The sequence below is a fragment of the Tasmannia lanceolata genome, unplaced genomic scaffold (genome assembly GCF_043159265.1).
Source record: "Tasmannia lanceolata isolate RefF3 unplaced genomic scaffold, GAP_Taslan_0.1 ptg000037l, whole genome shotgun sequence".
NCBI lineage: Eukaryota > Viridiplantae > Streptophyta > Magnoliopsida > Canellales > Winteraceae > Tasmannia > Tasmannia lanceolata.
Window position 1 is genome coordinate 47830457 of NW_027518714.1, and position 22741 is coordinate 47853197.

At 38.4% G+C, this 22741-nt stretch overlaps 1 protein-coding gene and 1 pseudogene across 1 annotated transcript in view; both read right to left on the reverse strand.

Annotated features, from left to right (window-relative positions):
• Window positions 1-756: 756 nt before the first annotated feature.
• Window positions 757-22741, reverse strand: part of LOC143861504 (putative multidrug resistance protein) — a 30636-nt gene continuing 8651 nt past the window's right edge. Inside the window, exons 3-8 of the mRNA XM_077372423.1 lie at window positions 13159-13343; window positions 11206-11663; window positions 9536-10076; window positions 1711-3596; window positions 1027-1396; window positions 757-882 (exon numbers count right to left, since the gene is read on the reverse strand). Coding sequence (XP_077228538.1) covers window positions 757-882; window positions 1027-1396; window positions 1711-3596; window positions 9536-10076; window positions 11206-11663; window positions 13159-13343 — 3566 coding nt within the window. The remainder of the gene's footprint in view (window positions 883-1026; window positions 1397-1710; window positions 3597-9535; window positions 10077-11205; window positions 11664-13158; window positions 13344-22741) is intronic.
• LOC143862754 (U6 spliceosomal RNA) lies at window positions 10242-10325 on the reverse strand (annotated as a pseudogene).

Consider the following 22741-nt stretch of genomic DNA (forward strand, 5'->3'; position numbering starts at 1 on the left):
TAGGGTAACTAGGACCAAGTTGGTTTAGTTAAGGCCTCACCTACAACCACTAGGATTGGCTTAAAATTCTATTTATCTATGATGGACAATGGTTAGGGTAACTAGGACCAAGCTGGTTTAGTTAGGACCTCACCTACAACCACTAGGATTGGCTTAAAAATGGGATTACACACGCACGCACAAACAGACAGACAGACAAACAGAACAAGGAACTTTTTTTTTAAACCGTAAATGATATTTTATAAATGAGAAAAGAGAAAACTGCAGCAGGGTGCGAGCATCCTGCATGAAAACATTCCTTTGGAAACCACCCTTGGCCAATTTGTCTGCTGTCTTAGGGAGACAGAGGACATCTAGTGTGTACTAGCAAAATAATACGTTGTTGATAAGTTTTATTATATACCTTTCAAAAAAAAAATTCTATTATATATTCCTGCTCTACCTCTGTAGATCGTTTGACATCTCCATGGTGCCTCAAATACCTACCCAATGACATAGAAATTGTAGAAGGATAATTACTGTTGTTTCTCCAGATACTTAATTACATATTAATTACCATTGTTGATTTGAAAAGGATTGGTGCCATTTTATTTCATATATTTCCTAGTTCTTTAACATTAATTCAATTCCTCTTATTCCTAAGTTTGAAATTCATAAATTTGTATTGAGAGTATGTTTCTTGGAAGATAACAATTTGACATCTTAACTGGGTAGGAAATAAACATATATACTCAAGTATCTAAAACCTCTCCAATTTTATTTCAGAGTTGGCACAGAATTTTGTTTAATTAGAACTGCATCTCCTTGATTCTGACAAAGTAGAGATTTTGATTTGTGATTGGGATTGGCTTCATAATTTGTTGAATGATTCTTTGATGGACTCTACAATACCAAAATATGAACATTAAGATAATTTCAAATTTAAATACATTTTGGTAGTTTGAGTCCAGGCATTGATAAGTGCTGGTGCCACCATCCTGCCTATTGAGTCCTCTACTTTCGCCATTAGTTTTGGGGGCTTCTTACTTCCAAGGTATCATTCTGTTGGAGTCTCACAAGAGAGAAGTATGCTCCATTTTCTCCTTTGGCAAGTAGTTCACCATGAGATCCCTCTTCTACAATCTTTCCATTTTCAATCACAGCTATGGAGTCTGATTTTTGTATTGTAGATAGTCTATGAGCTACAACTATGCACGTCCTTCCCACCATCATCTTTTCCATTGCCTCTTGAATGAGGCTCTCAGATTGAGAGTCCAAGGCACTTGTTGCCTCGTCCAAGAGAAGTATTGTAGGATTTTTTAATATTGCTCGAGCAAGAGCTATTCTTTGCTTTTGGCCTCCTGATAGCTGCACTCCTCTTTCTCCGCAATATGTCATATATCCATCCTTCATGCAACTGTTCTCATCAATGTTGTAAACCAACCAATTAACAGCAAGAAAAATATGTTAGTTTTATCAATATATATAGAAACAGGCAGAGGAGATTTCTTTCAGAAGAAAATGAATAGGGGTTATGAGGTAAAGTACACGCATCATTAAAAATGTTGGCGATGCGAACTAAGGATTGGTCAATGTTTACAGGATTGGCCCTTCTAGTGTATTGTCTGATATATTTAGATATAGGCTAATATTAGCATGATAAAATAATTTAGTGAATGGTATAAACCTATGATTTGGCCGACACTTCGAATTTTTTGCGGACAGTCATACCTTATAAATTCATGGGCATTGGCGAGAGCAGCCGCTTCAATGATCTCAGCTTCAGTTGCATTCTTTTTCCCGTAGACAATATTTTCATGAATTGTACCTGCAAAGAGAGTGGGTTCCTGACTAACCAGTGCGATATGAGATCTTAGAGCTCTCAAATTATACATTTTGATGTCGACTCCATCTATTTTTACTGACCCTTTTAATGGGTCATAAAATCTTTCTACCAATCCAATGATGGTGGATTTTCCTGACCCACTTTGGCCAACCAATGCAACAGTTCTTCCAGCGTCAATCTTAAGACATAGTTCGGTGAAGATGACTTGTTTAGGCCTTGAAGGATAAGCAAAATCCACATCTACAAACTCCACATATCCATTCATCTTTTCGGGCTTAATCCCATCTGGGTCATCTGGCTCTATCTTGCTCCCCCTTTCGAGAATAACAAAAACTGATTTTATTGCATCGATGCCCTTTGATAGATCCGAGGTCATGGTCCCAGCCTCTGCTATAACTCTCCCAGTTGTCACCAAGATGAAAAATGTCTGAAAGAGGTGCTTGTAACTTATCCTATCATGGTATAATAGTTTCCCTCCATACCAGAAAATTAGGCCCACATTAGCAGCGGTGAGGAACTGCGAGAGGAAGAGGCCAAAACCCGCATACCAAGACTGCTTTTGGCTCTCGCTCCTTGGGCCTTTCAGGGTATCCTCAAACAGTGCCATGATCTTTTCTTGAGAACAAAAGGCAGTGATGGTTTTGTGGTTCACAACACCCTCGCTTGCCAATTCACTGCTCTTGTTTTGTGCTTTTAAGACTTTCTTTGACATGCTCTTCATCAGAACACCTCTCGCGTAGAAGGAACCGATAATGAGCGGTTGCAAGGCAATAATTACGATTGCAAGTCGCCAGGCCAGTGCCAACCCCAAGATAAGTGCTAAGGTCGCAGCTGAGAAAACTTGAGCCGCCAACGATAAACGATCGCAAATGAGAGATCTCACCATGCTTGCTTCTGTGGCTAGCCTTGAGCATATAGACCCACTAGTGTTATTTTCTTGATCGAACCAGCCAATTTCAAATGTCAAGACCTTTGCTAGCATCTTCTCTCTGACCCTCTTTGTTAAATGCTCTCCCACGACTCCAAAATTGTAATGTTGGATCACATTCGTGATGAATGAAAGGGTAGCATAGGTTAAGAAGACATAGCAATAGAGTCTTGTCTTTGACCTGATATCATCACGATTGTTTTCAAAAAATGCAGAAAGAACCGCACCCATGCAAAATGAATGCACTGGCTGAATTGCTCCTGAGCAAAGTGCGGCAATGCAACCACAAAGTGTCCTTTTCCACTCAGGAGCTGTCATTTTAAGCAGACTCCATAAAGATGGAGGACTGTAGGAGTCTTCTTGATGCTGGTCCGTCTGATTATCGAGATCGTATGGTCGATTTTTGCTCAACTTGTCTGATGTCTCACTTCTATTTGTAGCCGTTGTAGCAGAGTTGGTTAAATCATTACTCTCAGTTTCTTTTAATTCCAAAGATGGGTCATCATAATTCATGGATGTTTGTTGTGGTTGCACCATTTTTGAGTATGGGCCATGTTTGTTTTGGATAAGTTGATCATGAGAACCAGATTCCACGACTTCTCCCAATTGAAGAACTGCGATCAAGTCTGCATTACGGATTGTAGAGAGCCGATGGGCGACTATTATAGTTGTTCGTCCAACAGAGGCCTGATCCAAAGCATCTTGCACAATTTTTTCCGACTGTGAATCCAATGCACTTGTAGCTTCATCAAGTAAAAGGATTCTTGGATCTTTGAGTAGAGCCCTTGCAATTGCGATTCTTTGTTTTTGTCCTCCAGACATCTGAACTCCAAATTGCCCAACCTTAACACAAACCGTAATTCTAAATATCCTTCCTTTTTTGTGGGCAAAGTAAAGAAGCTAATATACATCAATATCAATATATATTGGAGTCTTCTATTATACTGTATATTGGATTCAATGTTTATGATGATAGTGTAGCACTAGTATTAGTTTCTAGTAGTAGTGGTAAAACTGATGTTGTGTCAGTGCATGCTATAGCAACATTAGATATCACGGTTTTATATTTGCACAAAACTGACACAAAATAAATGAAATGATTTTGTTTTCATCCCCACCGAAACACATGTCGAAACTGAAATGCATACTGAAACCCAAACCATAAGTGTATGAGTGGTATATTATATCAATGTGTTACATAATTATATTTATATAAATTGTATGTCAAATATGATGTGTGTATTATATATAAATATTTATATGAATTACATGTGAAATGTTATCATGGAAACAGCGTCTCTGCAATGCAGGGGTAAGGCTGCGTACATCTAGCCCTCCCCATACCCCGCAATAGCGGGAGCCTCGTGCACTGGGCCGACTCCCACATGTGAAATGTTGTGAATTATCAGACGTGTGGCAACGCATGCCACTAGGTATTTGATGTGGTCAAACCATTATGGATGGTTGTCTTGCTTATATGATGGTTTCCAAGCATGAATTTGTGCTTATTCTACCATTTCCCAAAATTTATCTTAAAATTCTATCATTTGCATATGTTTCCATGCGTTTCTACAATTTTACAGGATTTCCACTGAGATTCTAAACCAAAACCAAAAGGTTTCCGTTTCTGTGCCTAAACCAAAATTTTAAACCTTGATGAGAGAGAGAGAGAGAGAGAGAGAGAGAGAGAGAGAGAGACCGATGGATCCGACTCAGCCTTCTTTCTAGTATAGGGCCTTACTCACATAGAGGGTGGGCAGGATTCATAAACTACGGACACGCATGGGAAAACCGGGAGGAGTTGTCAACGCCTACATCCATATCTTGCCAACTAGCTATATTTTCTTTCATATAAAGCTCGAGATTCACCCTAACCCTAAAGTTTTGAGAATTCAATGTCTTTGAGTTGGTGGTAAGTGAGTAGAGCTAGCCTCTGAGCGGATCGAATAGAGTTATCACGATCATGGCGACGAAGGGCATTAGGTTGCCCGTATTCATATAGTCTCGCAGCAAGCTCTGGTAGTTTCTTTGTTTCCTTGGCTGAGCAGTGAACTCCGTACGCGTAAGAAGTCCTTTATCCGCTGTACTATCAAGAGGATTAGCTGCCAAAGGTATCTATCCAACAGTAGATCCTTTAGATTCAACGTCAGCTATACTCCAACCTAGGATCGTTGGCGAGGAACATTATGAAACTGCGCAAAGAGTTAAGCAAACTTCACAACGTTACAAAGAACTTCAGGACATTATAGCTATCCTTGGGTCGGACGAATTATTCGAAGAAGATCGTTTAGCCGTAGCAAGAGCACGAAAAATTGAGTGTTTCTTATCACAACCCTTCTTCGTAGCAGATGTATTTACTGGTTCTCCAGGGAAATATGTTGGTCTCACAGAAACAATTAGGGGGTTTCAACTGATCCTTTCCTTAGAATTGGATGGTCTTCCCGAGCAGGCCTTTTATTTGGTGGGTAACATCGATGAAGCTGCCGCGAAGGCTATGAACTTAGATGTGGAGAGCAAATTGAAGAAATGAGTCAAATGACCTTAAATCTTTGTGTACTGACTCGTAATCGAATTATTTGGATTCAGAGGTGAAAGAAATTATTTTATCTAGGAATAGTGGCCAAATTGGCATATTATCAAATCATGCCCCTATTGCCACAGCTGTAGATATAGGTATTTCGAGAATACACCAACAACCAATGGTTAACGATGGCTCTGATGGGTGGTTTCGCTAGAATAGGCAATAATGAGATCACCATTTTAGTAAATGATACGGAGAGGCGTAGTGACATTGATCCGCAAGAAGCTCAGCAAATTCTTGAAATAGCCGAAGCTAGCTTGAGTAGAGCTGAAGGCAAGAGACAAGAAATTGAGGCGACTCTAGCTCTCCGAAGAGCTAGGACATGAGTAGAGGCTATCAATGTTATTTCGTATTAGTCGTTGCATCAGAATAATCAAAAGAAGTTTTGCTTATACACCATATTTGGATTCCGCCAATTGGATACAATCAAGTGTAATATGATGCAATGAAAAAAAAAAAAATCAAATCTGAGTAGTGGGAGGATAATAGGGAAAAGATACAAAATCAATAAAAACAAAGAATATAACGTGGGTAGAAAAACTTATTAGAGACCGTCGACTCCGATATCTAATAAGTTCTACCTACTATTGGATTTGAACCAATTACTCCTGCCGTATGAAAGCAATACTCTAACCACTCGGTTAAGTAGGTCATTTATCATCATAAAGAAGAAAAAAATGGGACCCATCACATCGTGGATTATAGATGGAATCTTACTTCTTAGTAATACCAATCCTTAGCAGAAAAAGGATCAGAGAGCTATATTGTCATGGGTCAGTAATCAGAGATTATTTTTTTAATCTTAAAAAGATTTCATTTTACCTTGTAAGAAAAAGATCTACTTTTTAATTAATATTTTTTAACCGTACATGGGGAGAGGGAAAGTTTCTTGAAAAATATCATTTTCTCAATTACTCCCCAACTGTTCAACGCAATCGAAATCTGTTTCTTCTTGGGGATATCAGTCTCATTAAGAGAAATCTTTTAGTGTTTGATATTTTGGTGAATGATCATCTATTGGAATGACGAGTAGAAATCGTTAATTTCTACCGTTTTCATTCTACACATCCTTTAATTTTATTTTGTTGTTTGGAATATTTTGAAGTTGTGGACTTGTTGAAATGGCATAAATAAAGGATTTTGCATCGAGGTGTGCACATGAGGGGATCTAGGATTGAACTAGGGGGTATGCTTTTTATAGATTTTGCGGTCAAAGGTGTATACATTGTGCCTTTTCATTTTTGTTTTTTTTATTTGCAATGTGGAATTATGGATTTTAAGCTTTATTTTTTCTACCAAGTCGACTCTTCAAAGCTTTGCTTCATGTAGTTGACCTCTAATGCCTCACTTCACTCAAGGTTTTAAATTACAGCCAAAACGACATGTTTCGGCCGAAATATTTCGGTTTTGGTTTCAACTGAAATGAAATCCACATGTTATCATAATTTTACATGATTTCGGCGGCAAAATTTCGGTTTTTTAACTATTCTTTAAGATTTACACCGAAATTTTATGGATTTACTCTGCAATTTTCGGGATTCCACCAAAATTTTAGGGATTCGACCTAAATTTTAGGAAATTTCACTGAAATTTTAGGAATTTCTACATAAAATTTAGGGATTTTTCACCGAAATTTTAGGTATGCCAAAAGATTTTGCTTATTTTTACTAGATTTTGGTCGAAATTCCACTGAAACCGAAATATTCCTGTTTCAGTGGTGGCCGAGACCGACAACGAAACCGAAATTTTAAACCCCGACTTCATATGCTTGCCCCCTTTAGCCCAAAATGCCTATAGACTAGAAGCTAATCACCAGACTACAAAGCATTTTGCTAGACCTCATTCGATTGAAACATGTCCCTTGTTCTTGGGTTTGTTTCCAAAGGGATGCTCTTATACTGTTATTGCCATTTGTAAACCCTTTACTTGTAAGCCATTAACTTCTTGTAATATCTTTTTAGATGGGATTCATATTTTTTAGATGGGATTCTTGTAATTTCTGCTTGGAAATGAAGAACAATCCTTTCTTTAGTATTTCTCTCAAAGTTTCATTTTTTTACAAAACCAGAAAATGTTCGAGGATTACATCTAACCTGAGAAGGGGGTAAATGCCATGCCTACTCCCTCCGCTTTTGGATTTAGTACATACAAGTACTAATAGCAATGGCAGCAATAGTAGCAGCAGCAATGGCTAATATGCGCTCATATTAGTACCAAGGTTTTAAATTTTTGGTTTTGGTTTCGATTTCAATCACCACAGAAGTGAAACGTTTCGGTTTCAGATTGAAAACTGTAGTGGAAATGTTGTAAGATCACATAAACATATGGAAAACATATTTAAATGATAAAATTTATGATGGAACTTTAGGAAATGATTGAATAAGTACAAATATACACATGGAAACCATCATATAAGCAAGATAGCTATCCATAATCGTTTAACAACATCGAACACCTAGTGATATGCATGACAACACATGTCTGATAATTCAGTACATACCATATTTCACGTGTAATTCATGAAAATATTTATACACAATGGAATTTTAAGGTGTAACTTCAAGAAATGCTACAATAAGCACAAATATACACTTTGAAACTATCACATAAGCAAGATAGCTTTTTTTTTTTTTATAAACATAGGAAAGATATCTATCCAAAATGGTTTAACAACATCGAACACCTATGACATACATAGTCATGCGTGCAATTCAGTACAATACCAATGCTACCAGGGTCGTTACCCCCCACCCACGCCAACCCAAATTGTCCCACAACTTGGGTGGCATAAACGTGGTACGTTCGTGATCTAGATTGCTAAAAATGGCAACCCTGTCGTCCCGGACTATACCAAACTCGCATATCTAGCTTTGCAAGAGGGAACACTTCGGTGGGCTAGGGAATGACAACTGCACCCTAACCTATTTGTTTGATCCTTTGTAATGCTTTTATGTTTTTATTGCAGAAATGGGTATTTTGTTTTCTATTTGCATTCTTTTAGGATTGAGTATGTAATATCCGCCGGTACTTTATTTAGTGATAGTCTGAGATCTTCATATTTTTTATATTGTGGTTTGGAAAATGAACTTTCTTTTTGAATAAATATGTATGGCATACCCCCATCATACCACGTGCCGGGCTAACCATCATACTAGTACTCATTCCTGTACCACATGCCAGAATGAATCACGTTCCAGGTAACATTCGTACATATCACTTTTCACATGTAATTTTTATAAATATTTTTACACAATACATGCACTACATTCACATACAATTCATATAAATATAATTATTTAACACATGCTAATATAGTATACCATTAATGCACTTATGTTTTTGGTTTCTATATGCATTTTGTACCTATACTCGTTCCCGTACCGCATGCCAGAATGAACCACGTTCCAGGTAACATTGGTACATATCACTTTTCACATGTAATTTTTATAAATATTTTTACACAATACATGCACTACATTTCACATACGATTCATATAAATATAATTATTTAACACATGCTAATATAGTATACCATTAATGCACTTATGTTTTTGGTTTCAATATGCATTTCAATTTGGTATGTGTTTCGGTGGGAATGGAAACATAAATATTGCAGCCGTTTCGTGTCGGTTTCGGTGGAAATTTAAAACCATGGTTAGTATGTCTAGTAGCAAGACAAAACTGTAACTTACATGTGTGTGTGTGTATATATTAATTTATATACATATGTATATACCTGTATGTATGCATATCTGTGTGTGTATATGCCTTAGTACTTCTTGTTTTGGGGCATGGATTTTGGAAATCTATATGGAATCAATATACTTATATTTAAAGAAAAAATCCAATATTTTACTTTAAAATGTGCCTGTGCTTTATGCAGAAAGAATTTAGAAAATGGAATCGAATATTTTACTTGAATACATGCATCTGCATTTTATGCTTATGGAATTTATAATCTATATTTACTTAAAGCAGCATAACTTCCAATGCTATGATATAAATGTCAGGATATGTTGGCATGCCAAGTTAGAGAGGATCATGTGTCCGACTCACTGTATATGTCACTAGATCCCTTTAAAAATATGGTGTGTAGATATGATCGGCATAAAAATAAAATGAAAATCAAGAGATTGGGGTTGGATTACTCAACCCCGTCAAAAAATTGAACTTGTAACAAATCTAAGAGAAAATTACTTACTTGGGTATCATATCCTTTGGGTAGTTGGATAATGAAGTTGTGTGCATCGGCGGCTTTAGCTGCACTTACAACTTCCTCTGTTGAAGCACCTTCTTTGCCAAACATGATATTTTCCTTAATGGAGGTCCCAAAAAGTATTGGCTCTTGGCTAACAAGACCAATTTGATGCCGCAACCATTTCAATTGAATTGTCTTTATCCCAATTCCATCAAAGAGGATTTCCCCTCCAAGTGGATCATAGAATCTTTCGATCAATGAGATGACTGTTGATTTACCTGAACCGCTGCCACCCACCAAGCCTACAGTCTGACTGGCCATTACTTTAAGATTGAATTTCCTCAGTATTGTGCTCCCTGGTCTTGATGGATAAGCAAAATCAACATCCTTAAACTCTAATTCACCTTTAACTTCCTCCATGATTTTCCCGTGTTGATCATCAGAGTTTATGCTTGGCACCCGTTCAATCATTTCAAACATCAGAGAAGCTGCAACTGTTGCCTCAGTGAGGTACTTCAGATTCGCAAGAGCACCCCCAAGCGCACTGCAAGATTATGAATCAGCAGCTGTAATGTTTCTTGTTAAATATCACAGGATGACCATCAAAGCCAAAAGACTACATTTACAGTTGGGGCTCGTATATTTTATGCCCGGTGGCATCTTTTTATATAAAATATTTTTTTTTTGAATGTTAATATCCATGACTCAGAAAAATTTGGACCATTTCTCAATTTGTGCGTGTCCCATGCTAATCTTGTATTGTTCCAATTTTGTCGGATGTCTCTGAAGAGACAAAAAGTGATAGGGGAATGATTTTAAAACAATTTGAAATAACGGCGTTGCCGGGGATTGATTTTTATATAAAATATTAGAGCATATTAACAATTTGAAATAATCTTCTCTTTTTATATAAATATTAGAGCATATTAACTATTATACAATAAGTCTATCACCCAATTAATCTTGCAATCTCGCCCCCCTTAAATTTCATTCCTTTTTACCATCTAATATTGAGAGAGTAGGAAGAGAGAGATGAACAATCTTACACTTCTTGTGAATTGTCAGATATGAGTTGACAGTCGTACACTCTTTTTGTTAGAAAGTATGAAATGCGATTAGTATCGCTGAATTTTGACACATGTTTTCTTTTTCTATTTTCTCTTCCTTCTCCCATGTTGTACTTACATATACTATTGTAAAGTATATGTACCTTGAACAACATTTTCTAAGAAGGTACTCTCTTATATCTTATATCACTAGATTTTCTATTTTTTCTATATTAACTACTAGAATTAAGAGATTATAAATTACGAACGTATTTACAATTTCGGTTCCTGGTCTAGCAATAGGATATTAGAAATTATAAATTTAGGGAAGTGATATATCCGCCCCTTTTGATCACCAGGAACACCCCCTGTCAGTGTTTGTGGCATTCAGGGGCATTGAATTCTTATGACATAAGTACAACAGCCCCTCTTTAGTCATTGATACACTGACAGGGGGTGTTCCTGGTGATCAAAAGGGGCGGATATATCATTTCCCTAAATTTATGGAACATTAATTCTGAGTGCCCCAACTGTATATTTAAAAAGTTTGGCTATCCATCTGTTTTATTTATTTTTTGAAATCTCCATCTGTTTTAGTTATAACTACACAATAGTATCTCAACTTACAGTCCTCCAACAACGATGCAAACACCTGCATTAAAGACATCTCCGCCTCGAGCACCCTTATCAGTGACTAGAATGCTTCCATACCATGCTTGAAATGCCCAGACAGCAAAGCCAATACCGATGCTTCCAACTGCCATGCCCTTCATCAACCCTTGTTTAAGCCCTAGTTGAAAGCTTTGTTCTAATGCAGCTGAGAAGCTTTCTTCAGTCTGGCGCTCTCCCACATAAGAAAAGATGGTTCTAATGGATGACAATGCCTGCTCAGCTCTCCCACCTGCAACTGCATAAGCTTCTTGTATCCTCCTTCCAACATCCACTAACAGCTTTCCGTATACTATCCCCGGAACGATCAACAGAGATAATAATGGAATTGTGACTACAGATAATCTCCAAGAGAGGAACAATGCAATCATCTGAGAACTGAAGAATGTTGCCATGTTCATAAGGAAGTTTGGGACCTGCATCAAGTAATGAAGTAAAGAAAGTGCAAGAAATATTTCTTTCTTTTTTTGAATGGTAAATAAAGCTTTCATTGAAAATAACTAACAAAAGGAAGACCGAGATGGTCAACCCCAAATAATACAGGATGATAGAAACAAGAAAAAACAAAGGAAAATCAACTATCAAGGGGGAAGGAAACTAAGAGAGTGGAATTCTAATACATTAAAGATGGAATCAGAGAGGAAGTTGTGGCTACTAGCTAGAGTCAGAGAGTTATCATTGGCGAAAGAGAATGGGATAGCATCTGATGAAAATAGAGAAGAGTTGGGGAAAGTCAAAGAAGAGTACAAAAGACTGCTATTGCAGGAAGAAATATCTTGGCGTCAAAAATCTAGAGTTAGATGGTTGAAGGAGGGGGATAAGAATACGGCCTATTCCCATGTCATTGCGAGTGTGAGAAGGCGGAGTAATAGAATAGAGATGTTGGAAGTTAATTGAAGTTCCTCTGTTAACAAGGAATTGATAATAAAGGAAATTCTGGAGTTCTGTAGGGGTTTATATGCTTCGATAGGAGTTTGCTTGTTTGGAAGAAAGGGATAGGGTCACATTAGAGAAACCTTTTTCAGAAGTGCAAGAAGAATTTCTCTTCTTCGAAACCGTAAAAAAATATATTTTAAGGAAGATTATTACAAGAGGAGCAGAGAGAGATTGCCCCACAAAGAGAATCTCTATTGACACCATCCACTAGTTTATTAACGTCTCTAAGGATGTGCAAAAGGGTTCCTCTTTTCTTCAAGAATAATTTGTGGAAGGGCATAACAATGCATGGGCTACTATATAAAATAGTGCAGCTGCCTCAGCAAAGAAAATAGCATCACCACAGTGCACTTGTAGCTCAAACCTTGACATGCGTGGCATACCTTGTGGTATCGGATGTGGCACTTGCCACAGTTTTCCTGTACTTTACCATTCAAAAAAAAAAAAAAAAAAACTGTGCCATAATTGCTTACTCTAACTATCATGTGACGCTAAAGACATGTCGTATTTTGAGTTGTGACAAAATACTTAATATATAAAGAAGAGTTACTGAAAATGCATGGTTTGCCCCTGGCACCATGTCACAAATATCTCCGATATTTTCAAAATATAGAGATTTTATCACTATATTTTGATTAACCAACAAAATCCCAAAATAATCCCGAGAAATTTAAAAATATAGTGATATTTTCATTTACCACGATAATATCATGATATTTTTTATCTTTTTTTTTTAATTAACATATTTTTATATATTTTTAAATAATTTTATTTTTATCGTTTTTCCCAATATGAGCCCAAAAAAATAATATTGAATTAAATATTCCGAGATTTTCCCTTGCCTAGAAATTCCCGAGAACGATATTTGTGACATAACCTGGCACACCATATACTTTTTAGATGTAGGTCTTAACTGGAACCCACAATCGATGAAGTGAATAGGATAGTATCAATGTGAAGAAGAAGAAGAAGAACCTTCTCGCTGAGAGCATCCTGTATGGTGAGAGTATCAGTTGAAATACTGGAAACCACTTGATATGTCATTGAACTATCTTGCTGCATGTCAAAGAAACCAGCATCTTGCCTTAATAGAGCCCGTAAGTATTTTTTCCTTAGACGAGAAGTTTGCCTCTCTGCTGTTCGAGCCCAACACAGCCCTTCTGTTACAACAACGACCAAATGATGAGGGAGAACAGTCATTTTAGTATCCATTGCTGCCTATTATGTATTGGATTGGATAGACACTAATATGTTGCAATGCCTTAATTTATAAATTCAGATTTATCCAATTCATAGTTTAGTTACCTGATCGTATTATACTCACCTATTATACTACATGATTGTCACGGTTTCTTTGGCAATTGTTTTTTATTAGGACAGAAATGCTTTTCTGTCATTAATATAGAAACTATAATTTGGAAGTTCAAAGAGATGCGGAAGGAAACTTTTCCAACTTCATGTAGAGCAAAATTTGAGAGCTGTAAGTTTTTATGATTCAAGTGACGTCATCTCTATGGAGACGGATGAATTTAGTTGCTGCTTGATTATGAGATTACAATTTGAGATCTTGGTTTATTCTCTCTAGGTTATTTATTTCTCTCCGTTTTAGATGTTTGAAAATTGTCGGTCTCTCATGTTCTTTCTAATCTACTATTGCCATCGCTGTATATTTCCATTCTCACTAAGCTTTTCAATCTGGTTGCAAACTTGAACATATTGTATGATATCACTGTTCTTTCTGTCCCTAGTCTTCGCATTCTTTTAGGTCTCACTTTGTGTTTGTTTATGTTGTGGTTATATTATTGGTATCCTACGGAGTATTTGGTGAGGTTTTCCATCAAGAAGTGTGTTTCCATCTTTATTGTTTGTTTGCACAAGTTGCCCACCAAATGTTTCATAATTTTTCTGAGTAGAATGTTTCTTACTTCTTAATAGAGATTTGGAAGTTCACACACACACACACACATATTGTCTGTTGGGTGCCTAATTTAGGATTTATTGAATTCTGATACTATTGCAAAAGAAGTGGAAATCAACTATATTTTTCTTTTATACCCTCCTTTTTTTTCCAAAGAAGTGGATTATGATGATATTACAAAAGAAGTAGAAATTCAAGGAGATTTGTGTTTTACCTAACACTCAAGTAAAAGTATATTCATGCTTTTACCCTCTTCTTCGGAAATGTATGCATACGATTCAAGGTGGCAAATGGGCTGTACCGGCCCGCGGCCCAGCAAGGCACGGCATGGATAGCTACAGTGACGCGTGCCGTGCTGGCACGGCACGAAGCCGCGGGCCGTGCCGGGCTTGGTTGGGCGGCATGGCACAGCCCGCGAGCCCGGTTCCCCCTATATAAAATGTTTTTTTTTTTTAAAAACCCGAAAATACCCCCCAAAAGTTGTTTCAAACGGCTAGTTTGGGGGGTATTTTCATCCAAAACATATATTTAAAAAAAAAAAAAAAAAAACACGGGCCGGCACGGCACAGCACGGCTGGCCGCGGGCCGTGCCGTGCCTAGCCTCGAGGGTTTCGGCCCTGTCCGGCACGGCCCATGAACCCTTCTGTGCCGTGCCCGGCCCGCGGGCCTATCCGGGCCTCATTTGGTCGGGCCGTGCCGGCCCGGCCCGGCACGTTTGCCACCTTGACATACAATGACTTCATTTGAAGTTATAACAAGATGTGCTCATTTCTACAAAGCATGGTTTAAAATTTCGGCCGAAACATGTCGTTTCGGCCAGGACCAAAACGAAATCCACATTGAATCGGATTTCTAAAAGATTTCTCCGATCACAAGATATCCACCGAAATTTTAGAAACCAAAATTTTTTCACTGAAATTTCGACCGAAACTGTAATATTTCGATTTCCATGATGGTCGGAACCGAAACTGAAATTTAAAACCTTGCTACAGAGAAGGGGTTCATTACTTCATTTTAGCAAGATAGTTCATAATCATATACATAGGTATAAAGGCAATGCTATTTTTTTTTTGAAAGATGACAAGTTTCATTAATATTCAAATAGCAATCGGGACCAGGGGTCCCATCCTACAATTACAAAATATTAAGGTGAATTAGCACAGGCATACCTGAAGCCAATTCAAAAGCAATCAGAAGATATTACAAAACTCAACTATTCCTTTCCTCTATTATAATGCCCGTATCCCTGTACCTATACATGATTCTATTGTATACGTAATCCTTTCCTTTATACGTTGTTCATTCCTTTCCTCAACCCTTTCACTTGTACCTTTTTGGACTGCACAAAAGTCTAGTTTTCCTAAGCAAGTACTTCTTGAGATTATACGAAGTCGAAGTTCATAAAAACCACCAGTGCTACAAGATTCTAAACCAGCAGTGAACCATATGAAATTCTACGGCTCAAGATTTATTAGTCTCAAGGGAATCAGCTGGTTTAGTGAATTCAAACTGGATAACCTTAGCGAAAGAACGAGTCTCTCAGGCTTTGGCTATTGGAGACCAAAAAATATTGGATGATGACCAGCAATCACATTAATTTTAAGCAAAACAAACCCCGAATGGTATTGAGGGGATTACTCCCTATCATCCTACAGCCCAGATCCTATAGTTTCAACCAGAGTCACCAAACTAAAACAATTCTGCATTTACTCGAACTCTTTACCAAGGGGAACGCCCACGCCCAACTCTCAATCTGACTTATTTAAACATCTACTCCAGGCTTGTTTTAATCATCTACTCCAGGCTTGTTTTAAATTTCTTTAGCTCTTGCCTTTTGTTCTTCCTTATCTCTTTCCTTCATTGCAAGGAACATTCTTTTGGTTGCCCCCAAATCTTCCTCATATGTAATCCCAAAACATCCCTTACTGACAATAGGTCATTAAACTCTTCCGAGAATGATCCCCTACTCCTAGAGTCATCAGAACTATTATCAACCTGCTTTGCTTTACCTCTAGAGTCCTTGGTGACTTGGGGCTCCCCAACTCGCAAATCTTCAATCCGCCCTGAGTTGCCCGGTGCAACAGCTACCCCCGGAGTCGGGCTAGATCGATTGATTTTCAAGTTTCTGATAACAGTTCTTCTTTCCTCCTCCCATAGACGCCACCGAGTACGTCTTTCCTTTTCTAGAACCTTACTGAAAATGGGGAGATCAAGGAGAAGTACATGCCATTCCTTATCACTATTCAATTCTGAAGTAGGATCCAGATTATTGATGGAGGGTGAATTTTTCTTTAGCTGAGCCAACGCTTTTTTAGCAGACTAAGATAAATCTCATAGGGGGTCGGAGATTCCTTCCTAGCAAGTTTTTCATTGTCGCGAAGGTCTTTCAGCAATTCGATATCTCCATCCTCAAACGAGAAGCCCCGAATGGGCGAAGAACTTCCATCCTGGACCGATTCTTTTCCTGACATAGCTGGCGAGCTGATGGCATCGAAGTTTTGGAGAAGCTTCTGAGATTCGTCAATTAGTCTACTTCTCCTTTGATTTTCTTTCCTAACAATACCTTTTAATTTTCTCGTAAAGACTGAAAGGCCCCCTCAAGTGACTGATACGTGTATTTCCGAGTTAGTATTTATCCGGTGTACGTTAACTTTTCCTGTTCGCAGGCGCTTTGCTTTAGAATTCTTATTATTGTCATTATGGAATCTGGTTTTAATCTTTAGCGCCTTTTTGTCCTTTACCGAGGTCAGAATATAGCTATTAGCAACATCTTTTTGAGAGGCCTTTCCTTTCTCTCCACGAGACCTTGCATTTAATATTTTCTGTGTCGACCCACTTTTAGCCTGGCCCCACTTTCCAGTCACATCAGCTTTCCTACTCTCCGACATTCCAGATGAGACAATGGCGGTAAGCTTGGGAGATTCAAAATTCAAACCGGGTCCCACCAACGGCTCCCCGTCAAGGTCGCAGGTATCGGGATTAGTGCTCGTCACCCTGTCCGGTGAGTCAGCCATCGTCGGTAACTGGGCATCGGAAATTTGTTCAGGACCCTCACAAACGTCCAAATTATCTTTGTTACTTGATTCCCCCATAACCGATACCGCCATACTATTAATACTATCCTCAGAGATCATCTTAACTCCAATAGAAAAAATGCTGGACTCCACGCTTAAGTTAATGGATGAGGGTTAATACCAATGCTGATGCAAAAGACATTCAGTGATTGTGATTACGAAAGAGTTGGGTTTGGATCAATTGACCCAGATGCTGCCCAAGGTATTCCACAGTTGACGATGACTAGGCTTGAAGAGGGATATCATTGAATCTTATCCTAACAGTTCTAGCTCCCGTGTTATAAGCCGGAACCAAGGTTGAAGAGAAGAAAGAAATCCTCCCAAAAAATCACCTCCACGCCTGAGGATTGCATTCGCCTGGGATTCTGATTCAAAGCGGAAGAGAATGTCGACAGAATTAATAGAGAAGGGCTTCTGCAGCTCCGGCAAACCCCAACAATTTTACCACACCTAAACGTCTTCCAACAACCAGGATGCAGATTTCAAAGTCCCAATGAGACAACTCTTTAAATACTGCTTTCGTTCCTCCGCCACAGTAATTGGGACCTCCAGGGGCAAGGGATCGGCATGAGTGTCAACCTGGGAGGGATCGACTTTAGGTCTCCAAACCATGGCTGGGGCCAATCTGGATTTAAGATCTAAACATTTTCTCCAGGCGTTACGCATGCCGAAATTTCTATATTGGCATTTCGGACACATCCAGTCACTGCCATTGGAAGGCAATCGGCGGTTAAATCAGAGGCTCTTCGGCCAGGGACTCTTCTCGTCCCAAATTCCAGACGTCTTGTTCGAGTCTCCCTGTCCTCAATACTACCCAGTGACCTTGAATGGGATCTAGGAGGAGCCCAGTGAGATCTATTAAGCTCGCCACCTTGCTCGAACAAGCTGAGAGTTCTCCGACAACAAATATTAGGGATCCCCAAGGATTCAAAAACTTCTAGAGCAGGGTGTCCTGCTTCCAAGAAATTTTGGAAATGAACCACAATGAGATCCAGGTTGAAACCGCAAGGGCAAATTAAAGGTTCCAACGGAAACCTAGATACCACGCCCGCTGTAAGAGGAGACCGACGGCATTTGAAAACGTCTTGGATAGTCATCCTTTAACCCCAATGGTCGAGAACTGATTGTGATTTCAAAATAAGGCAATGCTATTTTGATCCCCAACATTTGTGATATGACTACTAAAACTGATGCATCATGGCTCATAGTTATGGAATATACTAACGATCCTCGATAGTCATAACTTGTAATGTAATTGCTTATTTCATTTATCTACTAGTCAGTTTCATATTTTCATTTCATTCAGCTCATAACGCATGCCCAATGGCTTCTTGTCAAAATATCCAAAAGAAAATATTATATGTATCAAAGTGCTAAATTTTCCTTTATTCATAGAAAAATTGAACTAAAGACGTAATTATTATAGGAACATTGTTTGAGAGCCTCTATTTGTTGGAAGAAAATCTGGTCCACTAGGAACGTTGTTTGAGAGGCTCTATTTGTTGGAAGATAATCTGCTCCACTAGCTTTGTGATGTTTCATATAAGAGTAAGAAAAGGGTTCCATTGCATTTTCGCAGACTCGTCCTGTTCATCCTAGTCTTGATTTAGATTCTTGCCTAGGAAAATATCTCCTACATTTCATTGATTGTTTTACTCATGGAACTTGCTAAACATTCTAAAAGGGAGTCCTTGTATTTGTGCCACTTGATGTGGGTTAGTTTCCATGATGGATTTGAAGAGTCCTAGTTTATTTGTAATATGATTAGATAGAGTCCATGCAATGGGAGTCCTTATGTCATTAGGTTTTAAATTTCGGTGGAAATCTTGTAAAATCACGGAAACATAAACATTTCGGTTTTGGTGGAAATCTTGTAAAATCACGGAAACGCATGGAAACTTATGCAAATGATGAAAGTTTTTGATCTTCTAAAAAAACATGTGCAAATGATAAAATTTTAAGATGAAACTTTGGGAAATCCTAGAATAAGCATAAATACATACTTAGAAACCATCACATAAGCAACAAAACAATCCATAATGGCTTAATCACATCGAACGCCTAGTGACATGCATTAGTCGTGCATGTCTAGAAAAATAAAGTCAATAAAGAAGTACAATGCAAAGAAGTAGAAGAATGAACAATGACCAGTCTCCCTTCTAATGACCCCAACTCTATGTCAATATCACATAGAGTTGGACCCATGTCGATCTGATGTCCCATACATTAGATACGGTTGGTTTGCTATGCAGTTCAATGATGTTGCCTACCAAATATCATTATCTGCATTAATGAAATGAAAGACAAATAATAACATATTTCCAGTTTTTTGTCGTTCCGACCATTTCAATCGAATATCGGGAATTTCAGTCGAATTTTGGAAATCTCGGTCAAATTTCCAGAACTTCGGTCAAAGTTTCACGGAAATAATGACGTAAAGGGAAATCATGTCAATTTTGTTTCGGTGGGCATGGAAATGGAAACATTTTGGTCATTTCGGGGAAATTTCAGGGAAATTTAAAACCATAGTCATTAGGAGTTGACTAATGACAAATGTCAAATCCATCCTTGTCTTCTTTCACATCCCATTACTATTGGTAGAAAATAGGAGTCCTTACAGTGTTATGAATGTTGTTTTAAGAATAAAAGTCCATGAAAAGTCTTAAGCTGATAAGATTCCTAGTAGGGGTAGGAATTGGGGCTTACAACTTGATTTGGGTGAGATTTAGGAGTCATAATCCTCCCCTAATCATGGATTTCATGGATTTTGAAGTTTCTATAAATTGTGAAAGTCTATGGACATACCTACGTTGATATAGTTGAATAAAATTGGGTTCACACTCCCTAACTTGGCTGCCAACTAGTGCTCTCTCATTTAAGGGAGCATTGTTCCTCTTTCCTCCTTCCCTTTCCCTCTACTCTTGTTCTTTTTCTTCTTTGGTTGAGATCAGCCTCTCCTTCCACGCACTCTATCTCTCTCACCTATCGGACACACAACGACCAGAGCACGAAGGCTGGCATGCTATCCCAATTCCCAAAAAAGTAATATGTGATCCTAGATTTACATCAATTTGGTATCAGAATCTAGGTTTGAATGTCTTATCTGAATAGCGGATTATGACTTGAAGATCTGAGCTTATGGGTTGTAATCAATACCCTATGAGGATTAGAGACATACCAAGATCTTATTGAATTAATAAACGAGAATGTCTTGGCTGGGTAGAAGCTTTGAAGATGTATTTATGGCAACATAATTTGGGCGAATGACCAAATGAGGGATCAATTTTGGAAAAAATTCTTCAAAAGTCTTCTCAGGAATGTAAAATACTACGTACTGGAACGATTCGAGAGAGGAAAGCCAAGAAAGTCAAAGCTCTTGTGATGAAACTATTTGCTTGTCCAAGTGTCCTCAAGACATGGTGGATATACATGGCCAAACAAGCATACAATAAGCAATTAACTTCATTCATCTAGATCCAAGCTTGTATGAGAGGATTGACTTTGTGATAATCACTCGACTTGAATACTATGAGAGCCACACTGGTGATCCAACGTCAATTCCGATTATACGTGGTTCGCTCAAATTACATGAGGATTCAGAAAACAGCCATCATCCTGCAAAGTTGGTTCCGTCAGAACTCAGAAGTTAGTCCTAAAATACTATATGAGGATCGAAAGGGCAACAAGTGCTATCCAACACACTTGGAAGAGAAGAATCATTTGGCGTACCCAGCAGGAAGAGCTTACATGACACTTGCAGCAAGAAAGCCCGATCCAAGATGATTCCTCTGTCGATATGTGATTAGCGGAGTCGCCTGTCATAGCATTTGAACCTCTCGCAGATGTTTACTATTTAATCGCAAGCGTGCGAGCGGATGTCTACATAACTAATGAAGCAAGCATGCAGGCGGATGTCTACATAACTAATGAAGCGTAGGACCTAAGTTTCTTTCTGTATAAGTTGATACATTATAAGGAATGCATCAAAAATACGCTTGTTGATCACAGATAGGATGTCTACTTGCGCGTTGGAAGTATTTAATTTATTTGAAATCATATGCAGCCTGTGCGAAGATTTCTGTTGAACTTTCATTGTCATGCCAATCATTATATTTGATAGGGTCAAATCTTTTCAAGTGAGGAAGAATGATGGGGAGGGCCCATATTTTAATTTTTAAGTGTCCTTTAATTCTCTTGAGTTATAGAAGGGGTATTACGGTCTTTTTTCACTAATATCACTTGGGGTCCATTTGGATGCTGGGAGCGAAGATGAAATCAGAAAAGAATGGCAAAGGTGACGCTGCCAACAAGGATAGGATGGCTGGGAATCGGAAAAAATTTCGATTCCAATCTTTGTTTGGCCGATGGGGAAGGGAAAGGAAGGGAAACTGAGCTGCTGCAAGTTTCTGGATCGAGAATCGGCAGGTTGCAAGTTTCTGGGCGCGCGCGCGCGAGAGAGAGAGAGAGAGAGAGAGAGAGAGAGAGAGAGAGAGAGAGAGAGAGAGAGAGAGAGGCGTCTTCTGATATTTGAGTGAGGTGAGAGTTTTCTCTTGGAAGGCTTTGCAAAAATCAAGCTTGGAAATGGCAAAATTGAGAGAGTTTTCTATTGTAAAGGTTTTATCCCTTTCTTGCAGAGATTCTTTCCCAAAAATTAAATCGGAAAAGTGTTTTCTCTTGGAAACCTGTAGCACCTTAAAATGAAAGGGGTTTTCGTCAACGATGGCAGTTTAGGGTTCATATGACCTTCAACGATTACATGATGATAGGGTTTAGGGTTCATACGACCTTCAAACAAATTCCACATGGCCCAGGTCGCTGGTAATGACAATGACGATGGGTAAAGGCAGGGGTTACTGCCAGCAATTGCAAGTAATGATGAGACTAGAGAGAGAGAGGAGAGGAGTGGAGAGAGAAGATTTCGACAGCTTTCCTCTCATATCGTGCGGCGAAAAGGTCGGGGCAAATACGTTGCCATGTAGGCTGACAAGGCATCAACTGGACATTTTTCATTTTTCGAAAAATTACTTTACATGTAAGCCGAACTCTCGATCACCCTCTTTTTACAGGAAAAATTCGACCGTTGATTATCACTTTCCATACTTTTCCAATTTTTAGTGACATCCAAATGGAGCCTTGATTTCTTTAAGTCGCAGGTGCTTAAAATGGGGCTCAAATCTTTATTATGAATATCTCTAGTGATTGGGACATTTAATTCCTTTGTATTTAAGCACTTAAGTTAGATAGAATTAAGTGTAGCAGAGATGCGAATGCTTAGATGGATGTGCGGCCACACAAGTTTAGATAGAATTAAAAATGAAGACATTCGTAAAAAGGTTGGGGTGGCACCAATTGAGGAGAAGATGAGAGAGCACCGCTTAAGATGGTTTGGACATATCCAACGTAGGCCTTTGGATGCTCCAGTGAGAAGAGGCAACTTGTGCCAAGTTGATGGAGTAAAATGAGGTAGGGGCAGACCGAAAACAACTTGGGTAGAAACAATGAGAAAAGACTCGATAGCTAGGAACATAACAGAGAACATGACCTTGGCTAGGATAGAATGAAAAAA